The 25,065-nt window shown below is 38.3% G+C and overlaps 2 protein-coding genes across 5 annotated transcripts in view; both read left to right on the forward strand.

Moving 5' to 3' along the window:
- PHACTR2 (phosphatase and actin regulator 2) overlaps positions 1-9,367 on the forward strand; it is a 135,794-nt gene extending 126,427 nt beyond the window's left edge. For all 4 annotated transcript variants that reach the window (XM_014269302.3, XM_014269303.3, XM_005490252.2 and 1 more), the window contains 2 exons: positions 594-670; positions 4,242-9,367. In XM_014269302.3, the coding sequence (XP_014124777.2) occupies positions 594-670; positions 4,242-4,257 (93 nt within the window). In that variant the 3' untranslated portion in view covers positions 4,258-9,367. The remainder of the gene's footprint in view (positions 1-593; positions 671-4,241) is intronic.
- A 4,899-nt stretch (positions 9,368-14,266) lies between these two features.
- Positions 14,267-24,111, forward strand: LTV1 (LTV1 ribosome biogenesis factor). The gene is made up of 11 exons (XM_005490251.4): positions 14,267-14,424; positions 15,085-15,216; positions 15,709-15,897; positions 16,951-17,038; positions 17,935-18,055; positions 18,731-18,980; positions 19,662-19,789; positions 20,272-20,411; positions 20,618-20,670; positions 21,371-21,571; positions 22,167-24,111. Exons 1-11 carry the CDS (start codon positions 14,422-14,424, stop codon positions 22,278-22,280), a joined length of 1,419 nt encoding a protein of 472 aa, XP_005490308.1. The 5' UTR covers positions 14,267-14,421; the 3' UTR covers positions 22,281-24,111.
- Positions 24,112-25,065: the final 954 nt, after the last annotated feature.

A 25,065-nucleotide genomic window follows, 5' to 3' on the forward strand; every position in this document is an offset into this window, starting at 1 on the left:
CAACTAAAAATCCAAGACTGAAATGTCCAAATATTAATGTCATTTTAAATAAAACTAATCAAACCAAGTGATTAATTCCATTAAAAAAAAAAAAAACTTTTCATCCTGCACTCCTGAAGTCCTATCTCCAGAGGGGAGATACAAGGACCCTGTTGTGCACACAGTGCCTGTGCTGGCAGAGTGACTCACCAGCTCCTCAGGGCTGTGCCTGGAGATAGAATCCCCTCCTGTCTGCCTACTCAGCAAGTGATTGTCAGGGTAATCCAACCCCTTGCCCATTTTTGTCAGTAGAAGTGCTCTGTTTCAGTCTGGGCTTTGTTCACCCATTGCAGTTGATTTGGTGTTTCTTGGTTTACTTTTGGTGCTTGATGCTTTGCATTTCTTTGTAGTGGATGAGTACTTTGAACAGCTCTAATTGAAAAGTCATTCATGTTGATGATCAGAAATGTGTGAGAGCTGTGGGTTACAGTAAGGAAAAATTGAAATGGGAACTGTAAGGCACCTGCAATGATAGGGCCACGTTGCTTTCAGACTCTTTGTTTTCCTGAAATATCATATTTCTTACAGTTGCATATATCATTATTGCTTATTAGGCAGCAATACGGAAAGAACTGAATGAATTCAAAAGCACAGAAATGGAAGTACACGAGGAAAGTCGGCAATTTACCAGGTGGGTGACTCCCCCTTCTTGTGTAAGTGTGAGAAACAAGTATGACAGCAACCCTCTGCTTTCCTGCAAGTTCTCTGCAGTTGTGTCATGATTTGTGTGCATTCCTATCATGAGTCCCCTTGAATCCCACCACTGATTCTGTTGGAGTTCCCACTATTGCTGATGCCATCTCTATACAGCAGTGCAGGTGACTGCAATGGATTGGTCACTATGTAGAAAAAGATTGGAGAATCTAAAAAATAATCTTATGCAAGAACCCATCAGTTCTTACAGATGAAGTTAGTGATCTTCAAGCACACAAAATAAAAGGGGCTTCCTTTCTCTGGCAGCACTCCCTTGCTCATTAAAGTATACATTTGTGTAGATGCATTTCATAAGTGAAAATTAGATGATGCTTTGAACTTCAGAAAAGCTCACCAGTGTCTTGGTGAGCTTTCTAAGGGTCACTTAGGCTCCTGGCAGTGGTTTCTGGGGAACAAGATAGATTCCCTTGTTGCCACTTCTAAAGTGTTAATGTGGATTTGTTTTGTTCTTTGCTTCGGATAACACCAAGATGTTGTCTGAAGCATTGTTATTTGAAGAAGCTCTGAAGTGTCCACAGTATTTTAGCAGGGTTTCAGACTTGGCAGAATTATTCCTAGGGGGAGGGACACACTTTCTGAAATCTCCATGGCTGTGTTCATTTTTCTTGGAAGTTACAAAGGCTGGAAATTGCCACCAGCAATCAAAACTTGATGTTAGGTTGGCCCACATTGTGTCCATAGTATTCATGTCTTTGCTTCTGCAGAAAATTGTCAGACAGAACCAGTTATCTAAGACTGGGTCCCTTCTGTTTCCTGCTACTGTTTCAACCAAACTCAGGATCTGAGCTAGTGAGTGTGAATCACCAAATTAAAAAACGCATCACAAGGAAAATTCATGATGGGCGTTTCATGTATCTTCTACTTCACTGTTTGATTTCACAACTTCAGTGATTCCTTTCTCACCAAAGCATGGAGTTTTTAAAAATAATAATATCACTTCTGTGTAGATACAACATAAACAAATTCATTTTTAAAAATCCAAACCAGCTTCACAGACAGCAAACCTAAGCCAGAAGATGAACCAGGATGCAGGGTTTTAATGTAGCATTGCATTCTGACCATTAGAAAATGTATTTTTCAAACATGGAGATGTATCTTTTCATTTGGCTTCTGATGTCATTTTCTCATTAGGTTGCACATAGTATATCTTTTTCAGAATGTATAAAAATACTGCTTTAAAAAAAAGAGCACCCAAGGGAGAGAATAAAAATAGCAGGTATAGAAACCACGTCCCTGCTTACATTGTTGTGTTTCTAGAGTTGCTTTGCAATACTGAAGCCTAAGTACAGACAGGTATGATTCATACAAAAAGAATTGGATATTTTTTCATGAGCTTTGAGAACAGTTGAGGATGATTACAACTGGATTCTTGAAAGCTGAACCAGGAATCTCGCAGTGACAAACCAGTAAAAAAGTGAATGATTTTCTTCAAGGAGGGCCTTTGAAAATGGAGTAAAAAATAGGAGCAGCCAAATTGTGATCAGTGCAGGCAATGATTCTATAGGGTGCTGAAACAATTTCAACCTGAGGGAAGTCAGTTTTTTTCTGTTCTTTATCCCTGCTCCTTTGTTTCACTGGTCATGTTGTGGAGTTACTACACAGAAGTCAGAAGAGTAACACTAGAAAAAACTAAGTAAGAGCAGAATAACATGCAAATGTTTTAAGTCAATTGCAATTTTGAAAATAAAAAGAGATCTTATTTTCCCTGGGACGTCTCATTAAAAATTATGTTTTCTGCTACGTAATATTGGATTGATACAACAAAAGTGATTTAATGAAACCATATACAGAATTCTCTAGCCACAGCATTAATTTCTCATACATCAATTATTTTCAAGATCACTGAGATTATGCAAACCAAAAGACATTTGCATTGGCACCTGATTAGCAAAGGCTATTCTGTGATAGACTGAGAAAACAAGGAAGCTGCTTAATAAACAAAAGTAGTTTCTAGTATATGGTTTCCTATATTATTGCAGATTAAATATAGATGATTTAATATTATAATCAGTATTTACAATATATTTGAAATGTTAAAAATTTATATCAAACTTGAAAAAGAAAGAACAATGGGTTTCATTGTTCATCATTTATGGTAATGACTGTTACTTGACTGGTTTTCTAGTCCTAGTAAATTAGACTGATTCTTTCTGTTATTTCATAACAAAATTCAAGAAAATTAGTTTCTAAAAATAAAGAAATCAATACAAGTTTGGGAGGAGCATATTAGCAGGTGTTCATTAAGTGTTTCTAAGGAAAATGCTATATATAGTCCAGCATATTGTTTTTCCACAAAATACAAAACCCCTGTGTCTTTTTAGCAATCCTCTGTACCCTCATTTAGCAGATCAGCTGCATAGTTGTGAATGTCAGGCTTTGTGCACACCTCCTTCATTTGAGAAATCCATCCCTGTATTGGATTGAATCAACTTACAGGGATAATGTGTGGAACTATTAAGAGAAAATGTGTCAAACAAAAACTCAGGTAAATCTGTTGTGTAGATGTATCATTATCTATGCCTTTTTCAGGCTGCTGCATCTTTTACTACTTCATGGACAGATTAATTTTTAAAGCCATTTGAACAGAGATATATGTCTATACTCCGAGAACCTGATACTGGTACCCTCCTTACCCTTTTGCTTGGATTCATTACATTTAGCATGATTTAGAATTTCAATTGCTGTAGGTTCCTAACTTATTATAGAAAGGGTTGGTGACACCTTTTGGTGCAACCCACTTCTCTAGCCATCATACAGGCAATCTGGAGTGATGTACATGCCCTACCTAAAAGCTTAAAAAAGTGAGGTATATTTGGGTCTCCATGTACCTCAGTTCACTGCTGTTAATAAGAAGAAAGCATCTGAAATGCTATAAAATTTGCTGCTTAATTAAAAGAAAATACAAAATTTTGTTAGCCTCATTTTGCACAAGGATTAAAACCCCAGAATTTTAATTTTTATGCTTTAGCAAAGCTTTTCTGATAATACTTACTGACAGCATCTGCAAATAATGGACGCAGTTGTAGCTAAATCTGTATTGGCAAACAGACTGGAGACTCTTCTCTGGCCCTGAGGCCAGCAAGCTTGGCACAGCTTGAATCCATGCAGTTAAGCTGTTTCTCTCACCTCAAAACAGGGTGATGTTCCCCATTCCCTGCCTGCCTGCTGTCCTGTGCTAACCCCAGCCATGCCCAGGCAGTACCTGAAAGCACTGGCTGGCCCAAGCAAAACTCTGCCAGGGACCACACTGGCAGGTTAATGGCGCAGACAGACAGTGCTTGAGCCACACCAAATCTCTGTTTGGTTTTCTAAGCAGATAGAGATGGACAGCAGGAAATAACAGGTCTGACTCTAAACCAATACAGATCAGGGAAATCAGGAATAACTGGGGACAAAAGGAAACAGCTTTGAGAACAGGATGAGGATCAGTGTCATTGTCAGTTGAAATATAATACACATAATTCTAAGATTTTAATTTATCTTTTCAGGTTTCATCGTCCATAACTGTTTGACCGCATACCATATTTCAAGTAACAATTTTCTTTGGGGAAATCATTGCATCCTGAAGACCTGAAATTGCACTGGAACTTGATTATGAGTGTGTGCTACAGCTTACCCTGAGGCTAATGAAGAAAGTGGCCCTTGTTTTTGTCAATGGACAAATGATTAGTCTAGGAGGAGAGCCCAGAGGAAGCGTTTGTCCATGTCCAGACAAACCACGGTTCTGTGGCCAGCCCACACGGACAAGCCAGTGGACTTCTTTGTGAGAGCTCCATGAGTCAGGAAGTGCCGAGGACAATCGCTGGAGAGCCTGCTGCCAGGATCTCATCCGCCTTCATGGGGCTGGGACTGAGGGAACAAAGAGGGAGCGGGGGTGACAAAAGAACTGAGAGCTGGGGGAAAAGAGACTTTTGTCTGTCAGTCCACAGAGCTAAGTGGAATGGATGGGGCTGCTCAACAATGCATTTGGCCAGTGGGAAGAATTATTTTTTAAAAGAAAGACTGTAAGCAACTGTGCATGTAGGTTTTTTTCAGTGGATGCAGCCTGTCTTAAAAAGATAGCAAGCCATAAGTCCTTGTGTCATCAGTACTTTAGGAAGAACTGTCATTTTCTTTGGTGCCAGTAAATACAGTTGCCAGAAATTAGTCCTAGTATAACTCAACTGTCTTTTTTTAAATCCCAGTGCACATGCTTCAGGAAAACACATGGAACATTCATACAGAACAAGTAATATATTTTTTGGCTTTTTAATGTTGACATACTCTGGATCCTCAGAGATACATAAACAGGATTTGAAGGACAAATCATGTGACACTATGAATGCAATGAAATGCTTTGTGTTTAGAAACACTCCTTGCTGTCTGTCACTTGCCATTCAAACCAGAGGGATCATTATCTTTGTCATCCATGGCAGGCAGTAGTGACAACTTGGACATCATGCTAGTGTGAATCCAAAGTCAGAATTGAAATTAGGCACAGAAGTCTTTATTAGTAGGACTGAGCAGTGACTACTAATGTAACTTTTTACATTTAAGGACTCTTGCACTGCTTTGAGGAAGAAATCCCAAACGAATCAGCGTGTCTTCAGCTAGTGGTCCTTTAAAAGTGAAAGAAAAATCCTTGGAGTGTCTCCAGCCTGTTTTTATTGAGTGTGAAGAATGAGTCTTAGATTCCTAATTTTTTATACTATCTTGAAATTGTACATGTGAATAGAATACTATTAAAATTAAGTGGTATGGAGTGTGAAAGGCAATACATGGTTTTTCTAAATTGGCCCAAAGGCCTATTAAAAAGCCTGTGGCATTGTTTACACTAAGAAATTCTCTGTCCTATATTAGCACTTATTTATCCTTTGAATTAGTGTACACAACAGTGGGGGGGGGGGTCCTGGAATTCACATATGCATACATTTAATGCAGTATTACAATATATTTGCTATTTATCCTTTCTAATGTGTGTACATATTACAAATTATTTTTGTCTTTTATGTGTCCTGTTCAGTTTTTAATTATGAAGTGTAAGTATTTCTTTTTCTGGCAATAAAAGATCTGTGTAGATGTGATTTTTACCTCAGATCCTGTTATAGATTCTTGTGGAATGTGTTTAGTTTATAAAATTGAAGATTGTTGTTAGAGAAGTCAGCCTGAAGGCAGGAAGGCAATTTGGTGGCTAAAATTAGATACCCCTCTTTAGAGCTATTTACAACAAGACCAGGTTTGCATAAATGAGGTGGATTATTTTAATGAAGAACACTTCTAGTAACAGAAGAGTGCTTTCCAACAGCTGCCACTCTCTGTCATTCTATTATTTTTAAAGACATTGGAAAAGCTGTTTTAAAAAAGGTAAAATTTAAATGACTTTTAGGATCCATTACACTTTGGTAAAAATCTAATGATGTACAAGCTACAAAATATCAATCACCAAATAAAAAAATCCATCTACATGCTTGTAGGAAAGAAAAGGAAGCAGCACCTTCCTTTTTTAATGGAATCAATAAGAGCCATTAGGATTCCATTTGCAGAAAATAAGCTTCTGGAAAGTCCATCATTTTATAAATATAGAAACACCACTCTGACATCAAGGAAGCAGTGAAAATGTATTCTTTGGCACTAAATCATACAGGAATTAGCAAGGCATTAGGTTTGTCAGCAATTCTGGTAGAATGCTTATTTTTATTTTTAGAATTTGAAGAGTAAACTAAAAAGTTACACTAGAATAGTTCTGCCTAAACTTTTTTTTTTTTTGCTGATGTTGCCAATGTATGATGTAGGAATGTGTGTCCAAAATCATGTAAAGGTCTACTATATTGACTTTGAAGTATAAAACACAGTATTTCACTTCAAAGGAAATGAGAGGAGCAATGAAATAAATCTCAGTGTTGCATTAATCCCATTGAAACATTTGAGAGTAGCCAAGATACTGAAGGCAGAAAGACAGCTGTTACACAGGCAGAATAACTAGGGCAAAGGTAAGGTCAGACTATAAATATTTTATATAAGACAGTAGCTCCACCACCATGCCAAGGTGGTGCTTACACAAGCAAACTAAAACTTGTTAAACTCTTGGGATGAAGTGAAAAAATTGACTTTGCAAGAAGACATTCCTCTATACTAGGCCTAGACCATGGATGGAAAGTCATGTCCCAACCTTACTGTTTTAAGAGTAATAACACAAAGATGAGGATACAACTTCTGGCTCAGACACGTGAGGTACCACTTAGGCTTTTCCTATCTTCCTTCTGGGGTTGGAGGGGTTTTTTAAAAGTATTCCCTCCAAGACATTTCTAGTTGCAGGACTCTAGCCTTGGTAGAGATGCTGAATTAATTTTTAATTTCTTACTATTTTGGTAATAATCAGATGCATAGTGTGGCCCACAGTTCAGTGAACTAATTAAACACATTTATGTAATTGGACAAAAAGAGTTACCTTTATGGAAAGGTAACTTGTAAAATCTTATGTAAAATCTTATGTAGTATACTACATAACATTATTAGAAGATGTAGCAGAATTAGAACTTAAGACTATCAATAGTGTATTTTAGCTACTCAGAGACACAGAATTGTATATACTATTTTTGTATTCTAAATACAAAATTTAGAACTTAGAATTTAGAATTTTGAAATTAAATTTTAAAATTGAAAAATTGAATTTAGAAATTTAGAATTTTGTGGCAGAATTTTTTGGCAGAAAAACAATAGCTGTAAAGTGTTGTCCATGCAATAAAAAATAATGAGAATTTGGTATGTCACCATGTGCAGTGAAGCAAGTTTGCTTCAAGAAGCCAGAAGTCAATTTCTGCTGCCTCTCCTAGTTGTCTGTATTGATAAGTTCAAATGTTTTCCAGCTGCATCAACAACCCATTGGAAATATTACACCATATACCTGCTTTGGTGCTGCATGCCTTCTAGAAGGGAAAAATCAGGGTAAGTCCTGAGAAATTAATGAATTAATAATCCTAGAGTTAAAAATAAAAATATGTTAAACAGGCAAAGAAAAAATATAACTTTTCATGCAAAGTATAGTACAGTCCAGCTGGCTAAGAGGGATCAGCATGATAATTTTTATCAAGTTGGACTAATGATTTAAATGTCATGCACAAGATATGACAAACCTTACACACAGGATACCTGTGTTCCCACAGAGTCAGGTATGTCTACATCCACAGAAAGAGAAAATGAGCAGCTTTTTGGCTTTTGGTGGCTTCTGAAATTATCTCAAATATAATATTTATCAGTATAATCACACATCATAGTATGTTGCTGTGGGTGCAAAAGAATGGGTACTTAATCAAATCCTTATTTCTTCTTCACATAAAAAATTGAAATGGTTCTAGAGTGTCTCATCTCTGTCCTCTTTCAGGTAACACATATTAGTCTTTGTAACTCAGATACAGTCTATCTGGATTTTTTTTTTAATTGTGCTATATACGTTGACTCAACAAGTACCAAAAAAAAAAAAAGAAAGCTAATGATTATTTAAGATAATGATTATTTAAGCTAATACCATTTCAACTGGTGATTTGAAACATGTTAGGACCAGAAGATAGATCTCTTCAAAGTCACTGAAAGTATTCTTGGCCATTTGTAGTTCTACAGACTGCATTTATTTGTTGGGTTTATCATTTACCTACAGCTGTGTATTCCACCACCCTTACTGTGGTGGACTTCACACCACCATCTGCTTTGGCTAACCTGAGCACCTCTTAGAGAAGCACCACAACCTCAGTGCTGACATGGAAAAACCACATCAGATAAGCACCCATGTTTTAACTTGAAAGCTAAATGAAAACTGTGAAACAAAGGGATGAAGTATCCCTGATATTACAGAAATTAGACCCCTCCTTCCAGGTGAAGTGAGTGCTTGGTTTCCTGCAGAGATGCTTCAAACTCAGACCTGTAATTAATAATACTACAGTTACATGAGACAGTTTGTTTCAAAGTAACAGTTGCTTAACCTGACTATAAACTCAATCTGAGCCCCGATTTTGTATCATCACAGAGTGCAAAAAGATCCAGCCAGCAACAGACTAAAAACGTCTAATCCAGTCTGGCAGCCTGGGAATCAAGCAAAACTCCCTGACTGTCTGCAGCTGGCAGGGCTTGGAGTCAGGGTAGGGAGAGCCACTCTGTCACCTGGTACCTGGCAGCACAGGCCTGTGTGAGCACTGCTGACATCCTAAACAGAGACCAGAATATTGGCCCATGTCTTCATGTCTGTTAATGCTTTAAGGACAAAGAAAACCAGGTTGAAAGCCTACATTTGCATGAGACTGTCAGGTGCACAGGAACCGTGTGTTTAACACTTTCATGTCCTCTGGTTTTAATGATATTCAGGAGTTAAGACCTTCACCATTGTAAACTAAACTGAAAATATACTCGGTGAAAAAGCAAGTATGGATAAACTTGCCTCCTGCCTTTAGGATCTTCCACATTTAGTTCTGCTATTGTTGCTAGCTGTAGTCTTATTATACCAAGATCAGTGCAATATTCACTGATGGGGCATAGATTGTGATGAAAAGAAAAAAATATATATTCTGAAAGATTTTATAAGGATGATACAAAAATATTTTGAAGGTCAAATTAAAAAAAAAAAAAAATAATAAAAAAAAAAAAAGCAGCCCCCAGTATAGCTTAAAACTTCTATTTAACAGAAATCTGAAAAAAAAACCCCACCAAAACTTATGGAACTGTATCTATACAGAGAAAGGGAAAGGGAGAAATGAAGTGAAATTAACATATATTTGCTGTAATGTTCAAACAGCAAATTATATTTATATTTATAAACTCTAATAACTAATAAGGTTTTGTTTTACTTTGTGTTCCCATTTCAAGATTTTAATGGAAATAAAGCTCATATGAACTAGATACAGCATTTCACCAATATTTTATAGAAGCTACATATTGCATTGGATAGAAACAAAGAAAGCAATGGTATTATCTGTATCTTCTTGTTCAAGCATAAATTCTTTCTATTAAAAAAATCTTGCAATACTATGTCAAATTTAACAATATTTGAACATTGTTAGGATATTGTAAAATGTTAAAACATTGCTAAACATATCTTCCATTCACTACTTTGTGTGGTGGTATACTGATTTGTAAACTTGTACAAATTTTGGAATTAAAGGAATACTGTGTTTCATATAATTATTATTTTAGCTGGTGTGATTTGAAACAAAAATATCAATGGCTTGTTTGAACGGGAATTCAACTGTATCAGCAGTGGGGGAAGGGTGGAGAGATGGTGGAGAGATGCTTAATTTCCTGCAACTGTTTACATTGCTCTTAAGTTTTGGGGGGAAGAGGGGCTTTCCTTAAAAAATAATAAATAAAACAAACCAGAATTCCATTTACAACCGAACTGCAAATCTGGGAGAGGCACAAGAAGACTGCAGAGCCCAGACACCGTTGTGCACACAGGAGCTGATAAAACTGGTAGGTTTGTGTCCCTTCCCGGTGTCCTGCGGCACAATAGCTCAAACAGTAAATCATGGCAAGGTTTGTGTGCTCTGCTTTGGACCCAGCTGCACCTTAAACACTGGGAGATCACAAAGCTGTGTTTCTCTGGCAGAGCTGCAGTACAGCAGGACAGGCTCAGCAGTAGGAATCACTGCACTGCTGCCTCTTCCAAGCAAACCCGCATGGACACGACCACAGTAAGGGGGGCTTGATCACACATCCACAGCAGTGCGGGCTGCTGAGCTCCAGGATGGTCTTCCAAGGGTCCAGTACAGCCACAAGATTCTTACTTGCTGAATAGACTCTAAGGCAGCCACAATCACCTGCATTGGAATTGTCACAGAAATTCATTGCAAATAAAATTTTGCATACAGAGTGTCACCCATTCATACACACTGGGCCAGTTCTTAGACTTTATTTTTTCTATTACTTCAGTGAAAAACAGTGAAAAATTATTCTGTAAGTAACTTCCTTTGATTTTTGATTAAATGTTCCCATTTTCAAGTCAAGTAAGGCAAAAAAAAATTCAAACCTTGCTTCCCCATTGCTCAATAGTTACTGATAACTAAATAGTTACTGGTAACTACAAAAAATGTATCTGCTTAGAATGTATCAGCTTAGAATTGCTGTCCCTCTAAAATGTACTTTCCACATGTTTCATTACTTTCAAAAGATGGAAGACTGTGGAGAATCAACACCGACAACTTTTCAGCTTACGCAGAGCGGATTTTTTGTTGCAATTTTAAAATTAATGCTACTTGGTTCAGTGTGATTGAATATGGGAACTCTGAAGCAGTGGCAGATCTGATACTGCATTTTATACAGGTGTGTGAGATCTGTGAAGGCCAGGAACTGTTACAAATTAATGATAACTACTTCTTGAGGTTTTATCTATAATGTAAAGTGTATATATATATACATATATATATATATATATATACACACAAATATAGTCTAGTATCATCACCTGAAAAACATAAAGAATAAAGAATGTATTGGGGTATATACAGTACATATGTTATGCTTGTTTTATGGTGTTTGTATTAAACAAGGAAACTGAAAGTGTGCTGCCTAGTTGTACAGTACTGTAGGATCCTCTGCTGTGCACAGTTCCAAGCACTTTAGACAATTGTTTAGCTCTTTGAGTTATAGATATATATGAATGAATATATAGAAATAGAAAATTTTAAAAATCACCTCCAGAAAATTGTTCAGAAAATCTTGACTGAAAATATTTTCTTCTTGAATCTCTAGCATGTACATAGGCACACACAGTAAAGTTAAATTCAGAGAGCCTCCAGAAGCCAAATTAAATTTCCTCCTTGTGGAAGTGAAATGAAAGAATTTTCCTGAAACCTTCCTTTGTATTCTGGCAGTCCTTCAAACACATGTGGTAAATTCCCTGTGTGCGGTGTATTCATGGAGAGTTGTGTTGAAAGATGTGATACTTGGTTTAAAAATAAAAAGTTAGGGTTGTAGCTCAATGGTTTGGAGACCTAGCCTGTGCTCCCAGTTTCCCCTTTTTTATCAGCAAGAAGTGTTTCTTAGCAGTTTCATTGACAGCAAATTTGCAGTGGAAATACACCTGCTGCAGAGGAACAAAACTGATCTGCACAGCTGAGGGTTTAGCCAAGACAGCAGTGCATCTGCCAGTCTTTTAACTTTCAAAGTGACCGACAATAACTTTTGGGTTTAAATACTTTGAAACAATTTCTTCTTTGCAAGAACAAAGAGAACAAAAATGAACATAAATTTCCTCACACAGAAGGCAAGTTGATGATTATGTTAAGGAGGTGCTTCCAGCATATTATCTTTTAAGTGGCTGCCTTGACAGTGAGACTGTTTCAATACTGACCATTTTTCTTCTGCAAGCATAAAAGGAGTAGTTAGTGACCAGAGCACTTACCCCCTCAGTCTCTGTAGATGCCCTTTGCTGAGTGCTGTTAGCAGTCTCTGCGAAGAATCTGCGAGTGAGAGAGAGCAGTGGGATGGATGGCCTTGTAAGGCTTGGATGAAATGAGAAGCTTCAGCAGTCTCTCCGAGACACTCTCTCACACACAGTTCACATACATGTAATACTAAATATTGAACTTTGATATAAATCAGGAGATGACTCACCCTCAGGTATCAACAAAGGAAGCAATGTGGTGCCTATTGTTGCTAATCCATGATTCAAACTCATCCCCAGATGTATTACTGAAGTATAGAGATATATTACTGTTAGTTTACATTAGCAATCTTCTGTGATATGGGGAGGAACCTGTCTTAATCTCTGTGTGAACATATAATACATATCCTTCCCCCTAAACACCCGGAATCTAACCAGGAAATTCAGGGGAAGGATGAAAATTAAAGAAAAACAGAAAACACTGAGACTTAACAGGCAAACTTATATGTAGGAGACAGCTGAAAGCAAAAGTTAATTTTTCCCAAATCCAAACTGACAAAATGCTCCTATACCAGATTTGGGGTGTGTGGAATGACAGTACTGCCAGCACCAGATATGGAGGTGCCAGGTTCAGGGGATTGTGAAGTGTAATCCTGTCACCAAGTCTATGTACATGCACTTCTGTGGATGCCAGAGAGGCATGTCAGGAACTTGGAAGCAATAAGGAGTAATCTAATCTACATCATTACCCCACAAATAAATGCTAAGCACTGTGTTTTCAACAGCTGAGTGACTCTGTTCTTAATTACCCTGTGAAAATCCAGCTCTGCTATTCCAGCTGTCGCTGGGTTGGCAGTACAGACCTGCTGCAAGACAGAGGAAAGCCCAGCCTTTGCACAGATATAGGCAGAGATAATCTGAATCCTCTGAATACGGGAGCTATTTCAGTTGATGGACTAGATCAGATTAGATTGTGCACTTCTGCAAGAGTGGTGCGATGAAAGTGGGTAAAGATTAAAGACTTCAGAAAACAGCCAGAAGAGTGAAAATCTGGGTTCTTTCGGAGCTCTAGTGACACCTACTGAAAACCAATGAAATCCACCCAAATATGAGTAAAGCTAATACTTTAAGGTATATGCATGCATATATATTTAGCTGCATCCATACCCACATAGTGTGGATAACTTTTCTGAATTTTCAGTGAAAACCTCTTCTTAGCTTGTTACTGTTTTAGTCGCCTGTAAACACATAGGAAAAAACTGCTCCTCTCTGTTTCATACTTTCCTTTGAAAAGTAACAAAGCAGGTTTTAAAATACCCAGCATACTTCTCTTTTTCTTAGCAAGGAGCCTGTACGTGAGTGCCCACGTTTCTGCCCAGCCCCGCTACATGGTGTAGGTAACATTTATACAGCTACAGTATCATACTGCAGAATGGTTCAGGTTGGAAAGGACCACAGTGGAACTTCTGCTCCAACCTCCCTGCCCACGCAGAGCTATCCCAAGGCACAAGGCTCCATTGCGTCCAGGCAGCTCTTGGGTATTTCCAGTGAGGGAGACTCCACAGCCTCTCTGCACAATCTACTCCACTGCGTGATCACCCGCACAGTAAAGAGACTCGTGCTTATGCTCAGGTGGAACTTCCCGTGCATCATTTTCTGTCTGTCTCCTCTAGTCTTGTTGCTGGGCACTATCAAGCAGAGCCTGGCTCCAAACTTCTGACACCCTCCCTTCAGATACTTATGGACATTGACGACGTCCCCCACTTTGGTCGTCTCTTCTCTGAACAGGCCCAGTTCCCCCAGACATTTCTCGTCCGAAATAATAACTCAAACATGGCAAAACACTGTTAGTACCAACACGTGTTATTTACTACCGGTCCTTCAGACTCAGCCCCCACAGCCCGCCCGTCACCACAATCGGCCCGTCCCCTCAGCCCGCCCCGCCCCGGCCCGGCTGCTGCGCAAGCGCGCTGCCCCATGGCTGCCTGCACCGCGCTCTGCCATTGGGTGCACTGGCGGCCCGAACCATTCTCACAATTTTGAGGGGAGAACTGGGAAAACGTGTCTCCGACGAACATCCACTGAGCCTCTCTTTTATCAAAATACTATTTCCGTCTGAGAAAAGTCTCGTTGTTTTGTTGGTTTCTTTTTAACTGGGAAACAAAAACTTACAAACCTGGCCGGACTGGCGGCTTATCTGGTTCCCCCCGTGGGTCATTGGTGTATCCCAAGATGGAGGGCACAGCCCGGGAGCACTGAGGTCTGGCCCGCGTGGGAGCGAGTGGGGTTCGGGACAGCGGGAGCGGCCGGGGTAGAGCGCCATGGTGAGTGTGCCGTGCTCTGTACGTGCAATTGCCTGGGGAACAAGGTTAGAGCAATAGAGCGCCCCCGGGTATCCTATATCGGCTGTAACGCGGTTTGTCAGGTGAGTGAAGCCGGAAACCTTGCTGGAAGTGTTTTCCAGGTCAGATGTGGTAACTCGCAGGAAAGGCGTTCAGCCGCTTGGAATACTGGGTGGGTTTGTTGATCCAGCCCGCAGGTGTGTGCCGATGTTAGAGCTGTGCCTGGGTAGGGTGCTGCCGCTGGCCCTCATGGCTGGTGCTGGATTGCTGCTCTGGGAGCAGCTATCCAAAGCACGAGGCAAGATGTGTCTAGATGAATCTCCTTATCAGTTCCCCGTGTTTCTTGGATGAAGTGCGTTGCAGAATTCTTTTCTAGGGCTGTATGTTAAACTGTGTATGCTGTATCAGATATGTACTGTTCTATGCATTGCCATTTTGCAGCTGCATAAGCTGCGTTTGCTGTTAGAACATACGAAATATCTGTTGTGCGTGTGGGGAGGTGAGTTATGCTCCCACCTGTCTCCAAGCATTTGTTAATAAGGCATTGCCTTAAAACGAATACAGCAGCACACTACAAGTTCTCTTAAGGTGCATTTAATATTTAATTTTTTGTTAACAGTTAACCACATTTCCTTTTTTCAGCCTCACAAGAAGAAAAAGCCCTTCATAGAGAAGAAGAAAGCAGTAACATTTCACTTGGTGCACCGAAGTCAGAGGGATCCTCTTGCTGCTGATGATACTGCACCCCAGAGAGTTCTGCTGCCCACACAGAAAGTAAATACTCGCTTTTAATTAATACAGAGGTTAATTCAGACAAGAAACACCGTGGAGAAAAAAAGTTGGTATGCAATTGGACAGTTCAAAAAAAGCCTGAGAGAAGGTAGTTTTTAGTTCAGCTTATTAAAAAAGGGATGTTGCAGGGAATTTCATGGTTGTGAGTTACTGCTGATGGCTGAAGGATGACTTAGCTGGTATTAGAGGTGTAAATGTATTTTAAAAACAACAGTGAAACTTGCCTGACTCACTGTGATAAAACAGGCACTGTTGGGTATGTTGCTGATGGTCCTGCTCAGGCAGCACCCAGACATGGAACCAGCTGATTACAACATTCTAATTGGCTGTGGATTAGGGTAAGAAGTGGAGAGAGGACTACACAGTCAGACACTCAGTAGATGTGTTGCTTTTGTTTTTGCTAGTAAGTTTTACATGGACTTAAGTAACTAAATGTATTCCTTTTGATTATTTTCTTCTCCTTCCTCTTCCTAGGGGCATGAGGAGCGGAGAAGAGAAGAGCAGCGCAAGTATGGTGTCTTCTTTGATGATGACTATGACTATTTGCAGCACCTCAAAGAAGCCTCTGGTCCCTCTGAGCTTGTCCCATCTGTGCGGGGACAGCAGAGCAGAATTGTCATCACAAGTGAGGGGCGCATAGAGGATGAAATTCAGAGGATTTCAGTAAGTAGTGTTTTTGCTGATGGTAATGCTGTTCTTTGGAGCATTAACATTTTCTAGACACATTCATTGTGTGTATATATATATATATATATATATTTATATTTATATTTATGTGTAAGGATCCTTTTGACCCACAACCAACTTGACTTTCCTACAAACAAACCCAGAAGCTGACAAGCTGGCATTTGCAGATGAACATTATTTTGCTAGCACAATGTTAAAACACTTCAGGTACCCACAACAAACTTTTTTCTACAGAGATGGCTTGCAAAGGTGTTTGTTCAAACAAGTTGTGTGTTTTTCTGGGATGGGCATTTGTTTTTAAGGTTTTTTAGAACTTCTGAATGCTCTGGGAGTTATGAATATGCCAGCTTGTATTATCAGCACACCATGTTTTTAAGGGGGAATGTAATAGAAGCCAGACAGAATAAAACCAAACTTTTCAACTGCAGGCATAACTTGTAGAAGTTCACAATGCTGGATCACATTGGAGTGGAAAAGCAGTAAATGCTTTGAAGCAGTGAAGCATGCCATTGCCAGTCACTTATAGTTGAGGGTGTTTGATTTAATCAAATATTGTCATTTTAGTCAAACCAATAGTCTTAGTCAGAGGTGCCTTTCAGGTACAGCTTGGTGATACTACATAAGGTTTAAAGGTTAGGATAGATGTGCATATTGTGAAGCTTTTAACAAGCCTTTCAGTAAAGAGGTGAATTCAAATGTGTTCTCCAAAACAAGCCAAAAACATTTTACAATTTCCATGTGACTGCTGTACAACTATTCTCTAAAAAGCTTTAGAGATGCAAAAAATACTGTTTCTGTACCTGGAGAATATTGACAACATGAGAATTGATGCTGCCAGCACTTTACATAGCTATCATTGTATAACTCTGAAAATTTGCTGCAGATAATGTAGCACTTGTAACATTTAAGTGGCACAAACAGAGTTTCTTTTGGTCACAGGAGTGTCTGCATGATTTTTGTTAATGTGAGCTCAAACAAGAAGCTGAGAACAAATACATTGTAATGCCATTTTTCTGTTTCTTTTCTAAGGCTCCATCTATTAAGTTGCCTTCCTCCGTGTTTGCCACAGAGTTTGAAGAGGATGTGGGCTTGTTAAATAAAGCTGCTCCTGTTTCAGGTATTTTTCACCTTTTGTGATAAGAGTTGCCATCTAGGAAGCAGATGGTAATTAGGGCTTCTATTGTGATGTCATGGGGTTTTTTGGCTTAGAACTGACTCAGCAGCAGACATGAGTAATCTGTGAGACACCCGTGTTTCAATTTGAGACTTACTTCTGCGATTGACTAATGAGAGTTCTTTAGCTTTGCTTGGAAAGGGTTAATCCATTATCTCTTACTATTGCATAGCAAATACAAACTAATAACAGGGGGAAACTGTAGCTAATACTATTAATTTACTATTCTGTATTTTTGAATCCAAATCCGGAACTGGATTCTCACTCAGTTTCTCTTCAAATGCTGAGTAGTGTTTACATCCCTTCATTAGTGTCATTTCAGTGTTACAGGCTGTGAGGTAGGTTTTTGTTATGTACCCACATTTGCACTGGACATTGACTCCACAGCTATCTCCATATTTCTTAACAGTAAGCAGTTGTAGCAGTTCTCTCTGTCCTGACAGAAGGATGCTAAAGACAATTCTGTTAATTGCAGCAGAGAAACACTTTTTAACCTTTTGTAATATAGGGAATTTTAGGGCTGGAGCTAGTGCTGGTAGCTGATCATGTGGTGTTTTGGTCTGGATATCTTTTTCTTTTACATTATTCTATATTAAAATGCATTTATGGAAGACCTCTAGGAAATGTTTTTTTCTGAGTGATAAAAATTGACAAGAGATTGGTGGTATGCCCTGGCTTCTATCAGATTACAAATATTCTTGAGGAGTTTTATGTTTCTTTGGTTTAAGCTTTCCTTACTGCAAATTAACAGTCCAGCTGGGTTGGTTTTTATCCAGGAAAGTAGCTTTGTAATGTCAGAGAAATGTAAATATTTACATTTCATTTTTTCAACTTTCTAGGACCACGGCTAGATTTTGACCCGGATATTGTTGCAGCTCTTGATGATGATTTTGACTTTGCCAATCCAGAAAATATCCTGGAAGATGATTTTGTTCTGCAAGCAAATAAACCACAGAAGCGGTAGATAGAGCTTTGTTGAAATATTTGTTATGTAAATAGGAGAGATGCAGTTTGCTATTGCATGTGGTGGTGTAGGAAGCCACAGTGGTTTCAGATTTCAAATTGAATACTTTGGTGTGTTGAAAAAAGTATTACCTTGTGTTACTTGGATGGCAGCTTGCAAAATGAAATGTATTACATTATCCAAGAAGTGGGATTCATTTGTTACTTTGAGATTATGGATTATATGCAGTGTTTGGAATAATAGTGTTCTTGAACTGTTTAAAACATTGTCATCTATTACATATAAAATATATCAGTAATAGTGTTGATGAAGGCTAATGGCTGTTTCTGAACCCTTTAAAAATGCTTTGTGTGATACTCCACTCAATTTTATCTGCTTAGGTTTTGGTATCATTCTCATAATTTCATGAACAGTAAAAATTTTTGCTTGTTTTTATAGTCAAGAATGCAGCTGATATTTTTCTGCTTTGACGTGTACAGCTGAACATAAAAACAACATCAGTCTCAGTGCACAGATGCATGGTCCAGCTAGCAATGCTTTCAGCTCTCAGACAAGTGTCTCACTCCAGATTTAAATCTGTTTTTGCCAAATTGTTTCAGATAACCCAGCATGGGTCAGAGCTATGTAAAGGTCCATGTGTTATTCTAAAACTATTTTGTGCTTCTGTTCAGGGGACCAGATGCTGAGGATGAAGATGAATGGGAAGATATGGAAGATGATAGTGATGAGAAGGATAGCTGCAGTACTGACAAAGACTATGATTCAGAAGGTCCTTTGTCAGATGGTGAGGTTAATGGACAGGCTAAAGAATTCCTTTTTATGCAAGAAGAAACCAGGAGTCGTTTCACAGAATATTCTATGACATCTTCCGTGATAAGACGGAATGAGCAGTTAACCCTGTTGGATGACAGATTTGAGAAGGTGAGGCTGCTCAAGAGTGTAACTGTGAAGGGTGATAAATGCTTCTTTGCCTATTGATTCATTTCATCAGGCAGTGTCCTGTATACCTGTGCAGATTTTACTGCTTTTAGCAGTCAGGGCATCAAGCTACTGCTCTCTGCATGTATTCTGCATTTAATACTGGGTACATTTAGAGGCTTGTGTCATCTAGGCTGTAGTGTTAATTGCTATTGCAAGGCCTAGCACTGATGGGAAGTAAACAGAATTACTCCAGTGACTGTATGAGCATTCATAATTAGTGTTTCACTTTTGTCTGAGAGGCTCAGTTCAACACAGCAAGCCATTTACAGGTCCCTGGTGAAGTATACATTCACGAACCAAGCATGGAAATAGGGTGTAACTTTTGTCCCGAGCAGTAACAGGCTTCTTAAGGCATAGATTGAAATAATGCATCAGAATAAATAACGTTTTCTAGAAGCTGGTTTTTATATTATTATAAGATAACTTTGTGGAGTTCTATGTGGAAAGAGCACTGACAGTAAGAAGGAAATCCTACTGCAGATGTGTTTGGCAGTTGTTCAGCAAATGCAAGGGGAGAGGAAAAAGAGGCAAATAAAAAGAAATGTGAGGTTCTTCTTTAAGCTGTCAAGAAGTTGCATGACAAATGTGGTCTAATTACAGATATCCACTTCTTTATTTTAGTTTTATGAACAATTTGATGAAGATGAGATTGGAGCCTTAGATAACGTGGAGTTAGAAGGCTACATTAACACAGACAATGCTCGGCTGCAGGAAGTCCTGGATGATTACTACAGAGAAAAAGCAAAAAAGTATGTATTCTCAGAAGTACTGCTTCACATAAGTAGTTCTGTAATCCTCTGTTTACATGGAAGTTTTGGGTGTGTTGTTTCAAGTTCATGTACTCAAAAGATTGCATCCCTCAATAAAAGCAGCTGCATATGAGTATTATCCATTTGCATGATAAAATTAAGTGGAGGAATTTTGTTGGTTTGAGTAGGTTATGCTCCTTTTATATAGTTGTGTTGAACTTAATGTAAGCAGTATCTTAGAGGCATTCATCCTCTTGAAAAGCAGAAATACTTCTTTTGTTGACTGTGTCTTTGTTCTAATGTTTTTAGTTTGTTTTGAGGAGACTTACTTATGGAAACTTCATTTTTGCTGCAAATTTCGTTGGAAGTAGCTTTATTGGTCTGGGATCTGGGGCTTGACTTAAGGGAGTCTGGGCTTACATAATTATACATTTTCAATAAGAGATAAAACTTATTGTTTTGTTTTCTGAACTTTGAAAAAGTTGTGTGAAACTGGATGCTCTTGAACCTGATGAAGATTTGGACTCTCTTGTCAATGAAGAAAGTGAGGAGGAAAAGGAAGAAATAGTGACTGTAGTTATTGAGGAGCCAAAAGAAAAGTGGGATTGTGAATCCATTTTGAGTAAGTATTTTGGAGTTTGCTTATTTGTTCTTAGAATTTCAAGGTAAATGATAGGTGATTTCAGAACTTCCCTGGCAGTGCTTCAGGTAAAATGGTTTATTCTCTGAGCATAACAGGAGAAATTCCCAAAACCTAAGTATCAGTACAATTCATAAGTGCTATTTGCAAGCCTTTCTTAACTACTTTCTTTTTTCTTTGCGACTTAGGTACCTATTCAAACTTATATAATCACCCAACACTTATTAAGGAGCCATCAAAGGTAAAATTATTAAACTTACTCTGATGAATAGCACTGGGAAAACTTGAGATAAATGTGTTTGTTTTTTCAATGGATATCTGTTTTAAAAGACAGGGAGCAGAAATGAGGGTTGGGGAGGGCTCTGGCATTATTTCTTCACTAAAGAGGAATTTTGATATATTTTTTCTTATTCTAAGGAAAACTGAGTCAGTTAAAAGTTTCTGTAATAGCTAGGCAGAAACAGTGAGGAATTTCCTTTGTTATCTGTGAGATTTGTCTAATCTGTGTCTCACAGCCACATACTTGCTCAGGTTTATTTTCCTATGGTCTGGAACAGTTTATTCTAGTTCTTTGGTCTTCCATATGTTCCCCATCAATAGAGCATAGCTTGATATCCCCAAATTTGAAATTAAATCTTTTTTTGCAAGCTTATAAAGGAATATTAAATGACTGCTTGAGTTCTTTATTTTTTCAGTAATATTTAAATAGAAGGGGAAAATGTTTTTCTTATTCTGGAAGGCCAGATTTCGTCACAGATGTTTTAATTTCTTACTTTGGGATTAATAGGTGTTTTTGTGGGGGAGTTAAATAATATGAGGAGACTTAACTTTTATTACTGTTAAATCTGGATTTGAAGTTTTTACACTGATAAGTCAGTGCCATGTGCACTTCTTGGAGAGAAAGCTAGGGGCCACTAATTCCTATGCGCTCTCTATTTCAGCCCAAACCAATCAAAATTTCTCAGAAGACTGGAATTCCCCTACACGTCCTGCCTCAGAAGGGTCTCACTGCCAGGCAGGTGGAGCGCATGCAAATGATAAATGGCAGTGACCTGCCAAAAGCATCAACACAGCCTCGTTCCAAAGCTGAGAGCAAAGCGGATCGCAAAGCCAGGAAACAGGCAATCAAAGAGGAGAGAAAGGTACACCTGACTGCAAATAAAACTTTGCAGAGCATTCTGCGTTACCTGAATTCTGTCCTACAAACTTTGTTTAAAACTCACTTGTCATGTCTGAAGGTAATGGGAGAATCTTGATGGTCTCAAAGTTACTGCTTCTTAATTTTCTTTCTGGTAGATTTTTTTTTTAACATCACACTTTTGTCTTTCTGATTTCCAGTATCAAAACTTTAGGTCTGTGGCCACTACTGCAGATACAACTGCTGGAGGAATATCAGATCTCCTTACGATCTAGAGTAGCAAAGAAAATAGCTACTTTTCATTTTATGTGATCTGAAACATCATATCTGAAAGAAATGTGGAAAATCTTCATTGATCACAGTTAAATCCTTGCTGTTTTATGTAGGAACAGAAATTGCCAGCATATTAGAAGCTTCCGCTAACTAAAGATGTTTATCCTGGTCGTACACGTATTAATTTGACAACCAATAATTAGTGCCATAAATAATACGATTGTCCAGATTGTTCTTATTTTCATTATCTAGGAGAGTTAATTGGAATAGTTTGATTTTGCATGGTAATTCCTATTTTGTAAATTTCTCATTATTCCTATGTACAGGAACGCCGAATGGAGAAGAAAGCCAACAAGCTGGCCTTCAAACAGGAGAAAACAAGACAAGAGAAAGAGTTGCTCAATCTGAAACAAAATGTGCAAGGTCTGAAGCTGTCCTGATGAAACTGAGAAACTTATTATGGAAATATCCCTATTTTTTCATTTGTGTTGAGAAGGGAACTGCTAACTCACACCTTTGCCAGTCCTGCTCAAAGGGGGTTGTTCAAATCTCACTGTAGCAAGATCCAGTAATTTGTCATTTTTTCTGAAGTGAAATTCTATATAAAATAATGTATTGGTGATATCTGTTCTGTAATGAGTGACATTGCAATAGCTGCAAAGTTTCATTACAGTAGAAATGTATTAAAATTACGAATATTTTTCTTACAAGTTATCACTGAACAGAGTTATATATATTTGTTGAATGTATTCAACAAATCAGCAGAATCCTACAGATTTGATCTGATTAGATTCTTCTATTAAATTATTTCAGTTTACAAAACAGTATTTTCATTTATGTCTTTTCTCTTATACTGATGGCTGAATATAGTAGCTTGCTATGATACAGTTTTATAAGTCAAGGAGTTTACACCCACTCCTCCTTGGTTCTTTTTTTTGGGTGGATTATTTATTGTTTTGGTACTATGATGGGTCCCTTTTGTAAACAAAGGTGTCTGAAAAGCTGTTCTGCGGCTAGACATCACTGTTACCTAACCCGAGTTTTACATTTCCTGGCAAATAAAATCTGTCCCAAGGAGTGTTGCAGTTACAGTAGTCAGTGACCCTTAATGTTGCCATTGGAATTGGCTTTGCTGGAATTACTCAGTCTGAGTAGGATGGCAAACATGCAGCAGATGCTTGGATAAAAAGTGTGTGGCAGATAGTCACCATCTTGGTGTTTCTAGAATACCCTTCCTCAGGTCTTGTATTTAACTTGGTTTAATTGGAATACAAACTTAATACCCACTACAATTGTAAAAACTTCTAAAGATGAGCTGAGGGCCAAAATCTGTAAGTTTGGTGTGAACTTGAATGTTTGTACTGTGAAGATGAATTATTTTGATAGTGACTGGTTCATAATGTGAGTGAAATCAATTGGATTCATAGTCAGCCCTGAATCCTTCTGTATTTATAAAAAACCCCTCAGGTTTATGTCTGTATGTTACAGACAATCTTCTACCTCTGTGTGAGAAGTTAACCTTTTTACTGGAAGGGACGTGGTGAGCAGGACATCAGTGCAGTGGCCTGACTACTGGTGCATTCAAAGCATCTTCAATATTCCTTCCATAGGTTTGTGAATACTAGATGGAGACAAGCTAACAGGGACTGATCAAGACTTTTAATGTACAGAAAATTCAAAGTACATGGTTTTATTGGAGGAAAGCTTTTATAATATATTTTGATTATGGAGAAGGGAATAAAGAGGCATCTGAATCTGCAAGTCTTGATCACTGCTCAGAAAGCTGAAGTGTCATGTACAGTATACACATCTAGATTAAGCCTTCATTTTCTAGAATTGTCTGTTAACAGAATCAATAGATATAATCTGTAAGATTAGAAAAAGTTTCAGCATTTTCCATTAACTGATACCTGTACTAGTTTTCATGTGTTTGACAAGCTTAAGTGGGATCTACCTGTGTCTTAATTGCTAATTGTGTAATCACTGACTGTGGTAACTGAAACACTGACCACCACCCAATACTCATGACTCCTGACAGCAAAACAGAAAAGGAAATCTGAGAAGCAAATCTGTTGAGGTGAGTCAGATACCAGGAAATAAGTTCAATGGAACAAGTAAGTAACATGCTGTTCAGTGCTTTGGGGTGCAATGTGATTTTGTGGTTTACCAAAAAGGACAATCTGACTAAAGCCAGTGCACACGTTCTGTGCTGGGTTTCTCATCACTGATTCAGTGGTACTGTGCTTATACCTAAAGTGCTTTAAAATAAAAGGGAAAACAAACGTCTAGAGGGGATGAGAACAGAAAAAAGTGAGGGAGGCAAAGGAAGGCACTTGAAATGAAGAGTGGAGTCTGGACTAAGGGCAGACACAGCTGTGGCTTGGAAACAAAAGAGGCAAGACATGTAAACAGAGGCAATAGGAAAGGAGTCAAACAGATTTCAGAATTGCTTTGTTCCTCTTCACTTGTAATCAGTGAAACACTGCAGTAACCTTAACAGTGATTTGGAGTGTGGTAAAATCCCAAGGAGAAGGTAAAAAACCAAAGATGTCATTCATCTGCTTAGCAAGACAAGGATTTCTTTTGTTTTAGCAAGAGGAGGTAAAGAACACTTACATGAGAAGTCCTTACAGAAGTTAATTTAATGAAGTACCTCTGTAGGTTGCAAGTCAAATGAAAAGGACTCTCTTTTTCCTGAAGTTTTACTAAAGGCTGTTTTTGTTTAATAGAAGTCATGTCCCTGCTCTGAAATGAGTGATTGTCTTTGGAGTTAAAAGGGCTTGAAACTACTTTCCATGTAACTTAAACATTTACTTTAAAAAAACATTTACTTTAAAAAAAAAGGTTATTTAAATGCAAATCTCAACAAATTTAACATCTACAAAATAAGATCATCTTGGAATGCTGTTTAGCATGTCATGGAAGCATTCCACCTTAATAATAAAGATTGTGCCACACTTTGCATGGCACTTTCTACCTGAGCCATTACTGGGAATCCACTAGCTGACATCCAAACCATAAATCTGGGTGGGTGCAGCTCACCTGCCCTGAATTTAGGCAGTGATGAACGTAAGTATTGTTCCACCATCTCCTCAGCCAGCTGTGATGTCATTGTGAAAGCACATACCTGAGCAGTCATGTGGAAAATGGAATGCTGCCTGTCATAGCAAAGGAGAGCTTGTGCTTTGTTGGAGCTGGATACATGAGGAGGGACTTCTGCAAAAG

Source organism: Zonotrichia albicollis, chromosome 3 (genome assembly GCF_047830755.1).
Source record: "Zonotrichia albicollis isolate bZonAlb1 chromosome 3, bZonAlb1.hap1, whole genome shotgun sequence".
In the NCBI taxonomy this organism is placed as follows: Eukaryota; Metazoa; Chordata; class Aves; order Passeriformes; family Passerellidae; genus Zonotrichia; species Zonotrichia albicollis.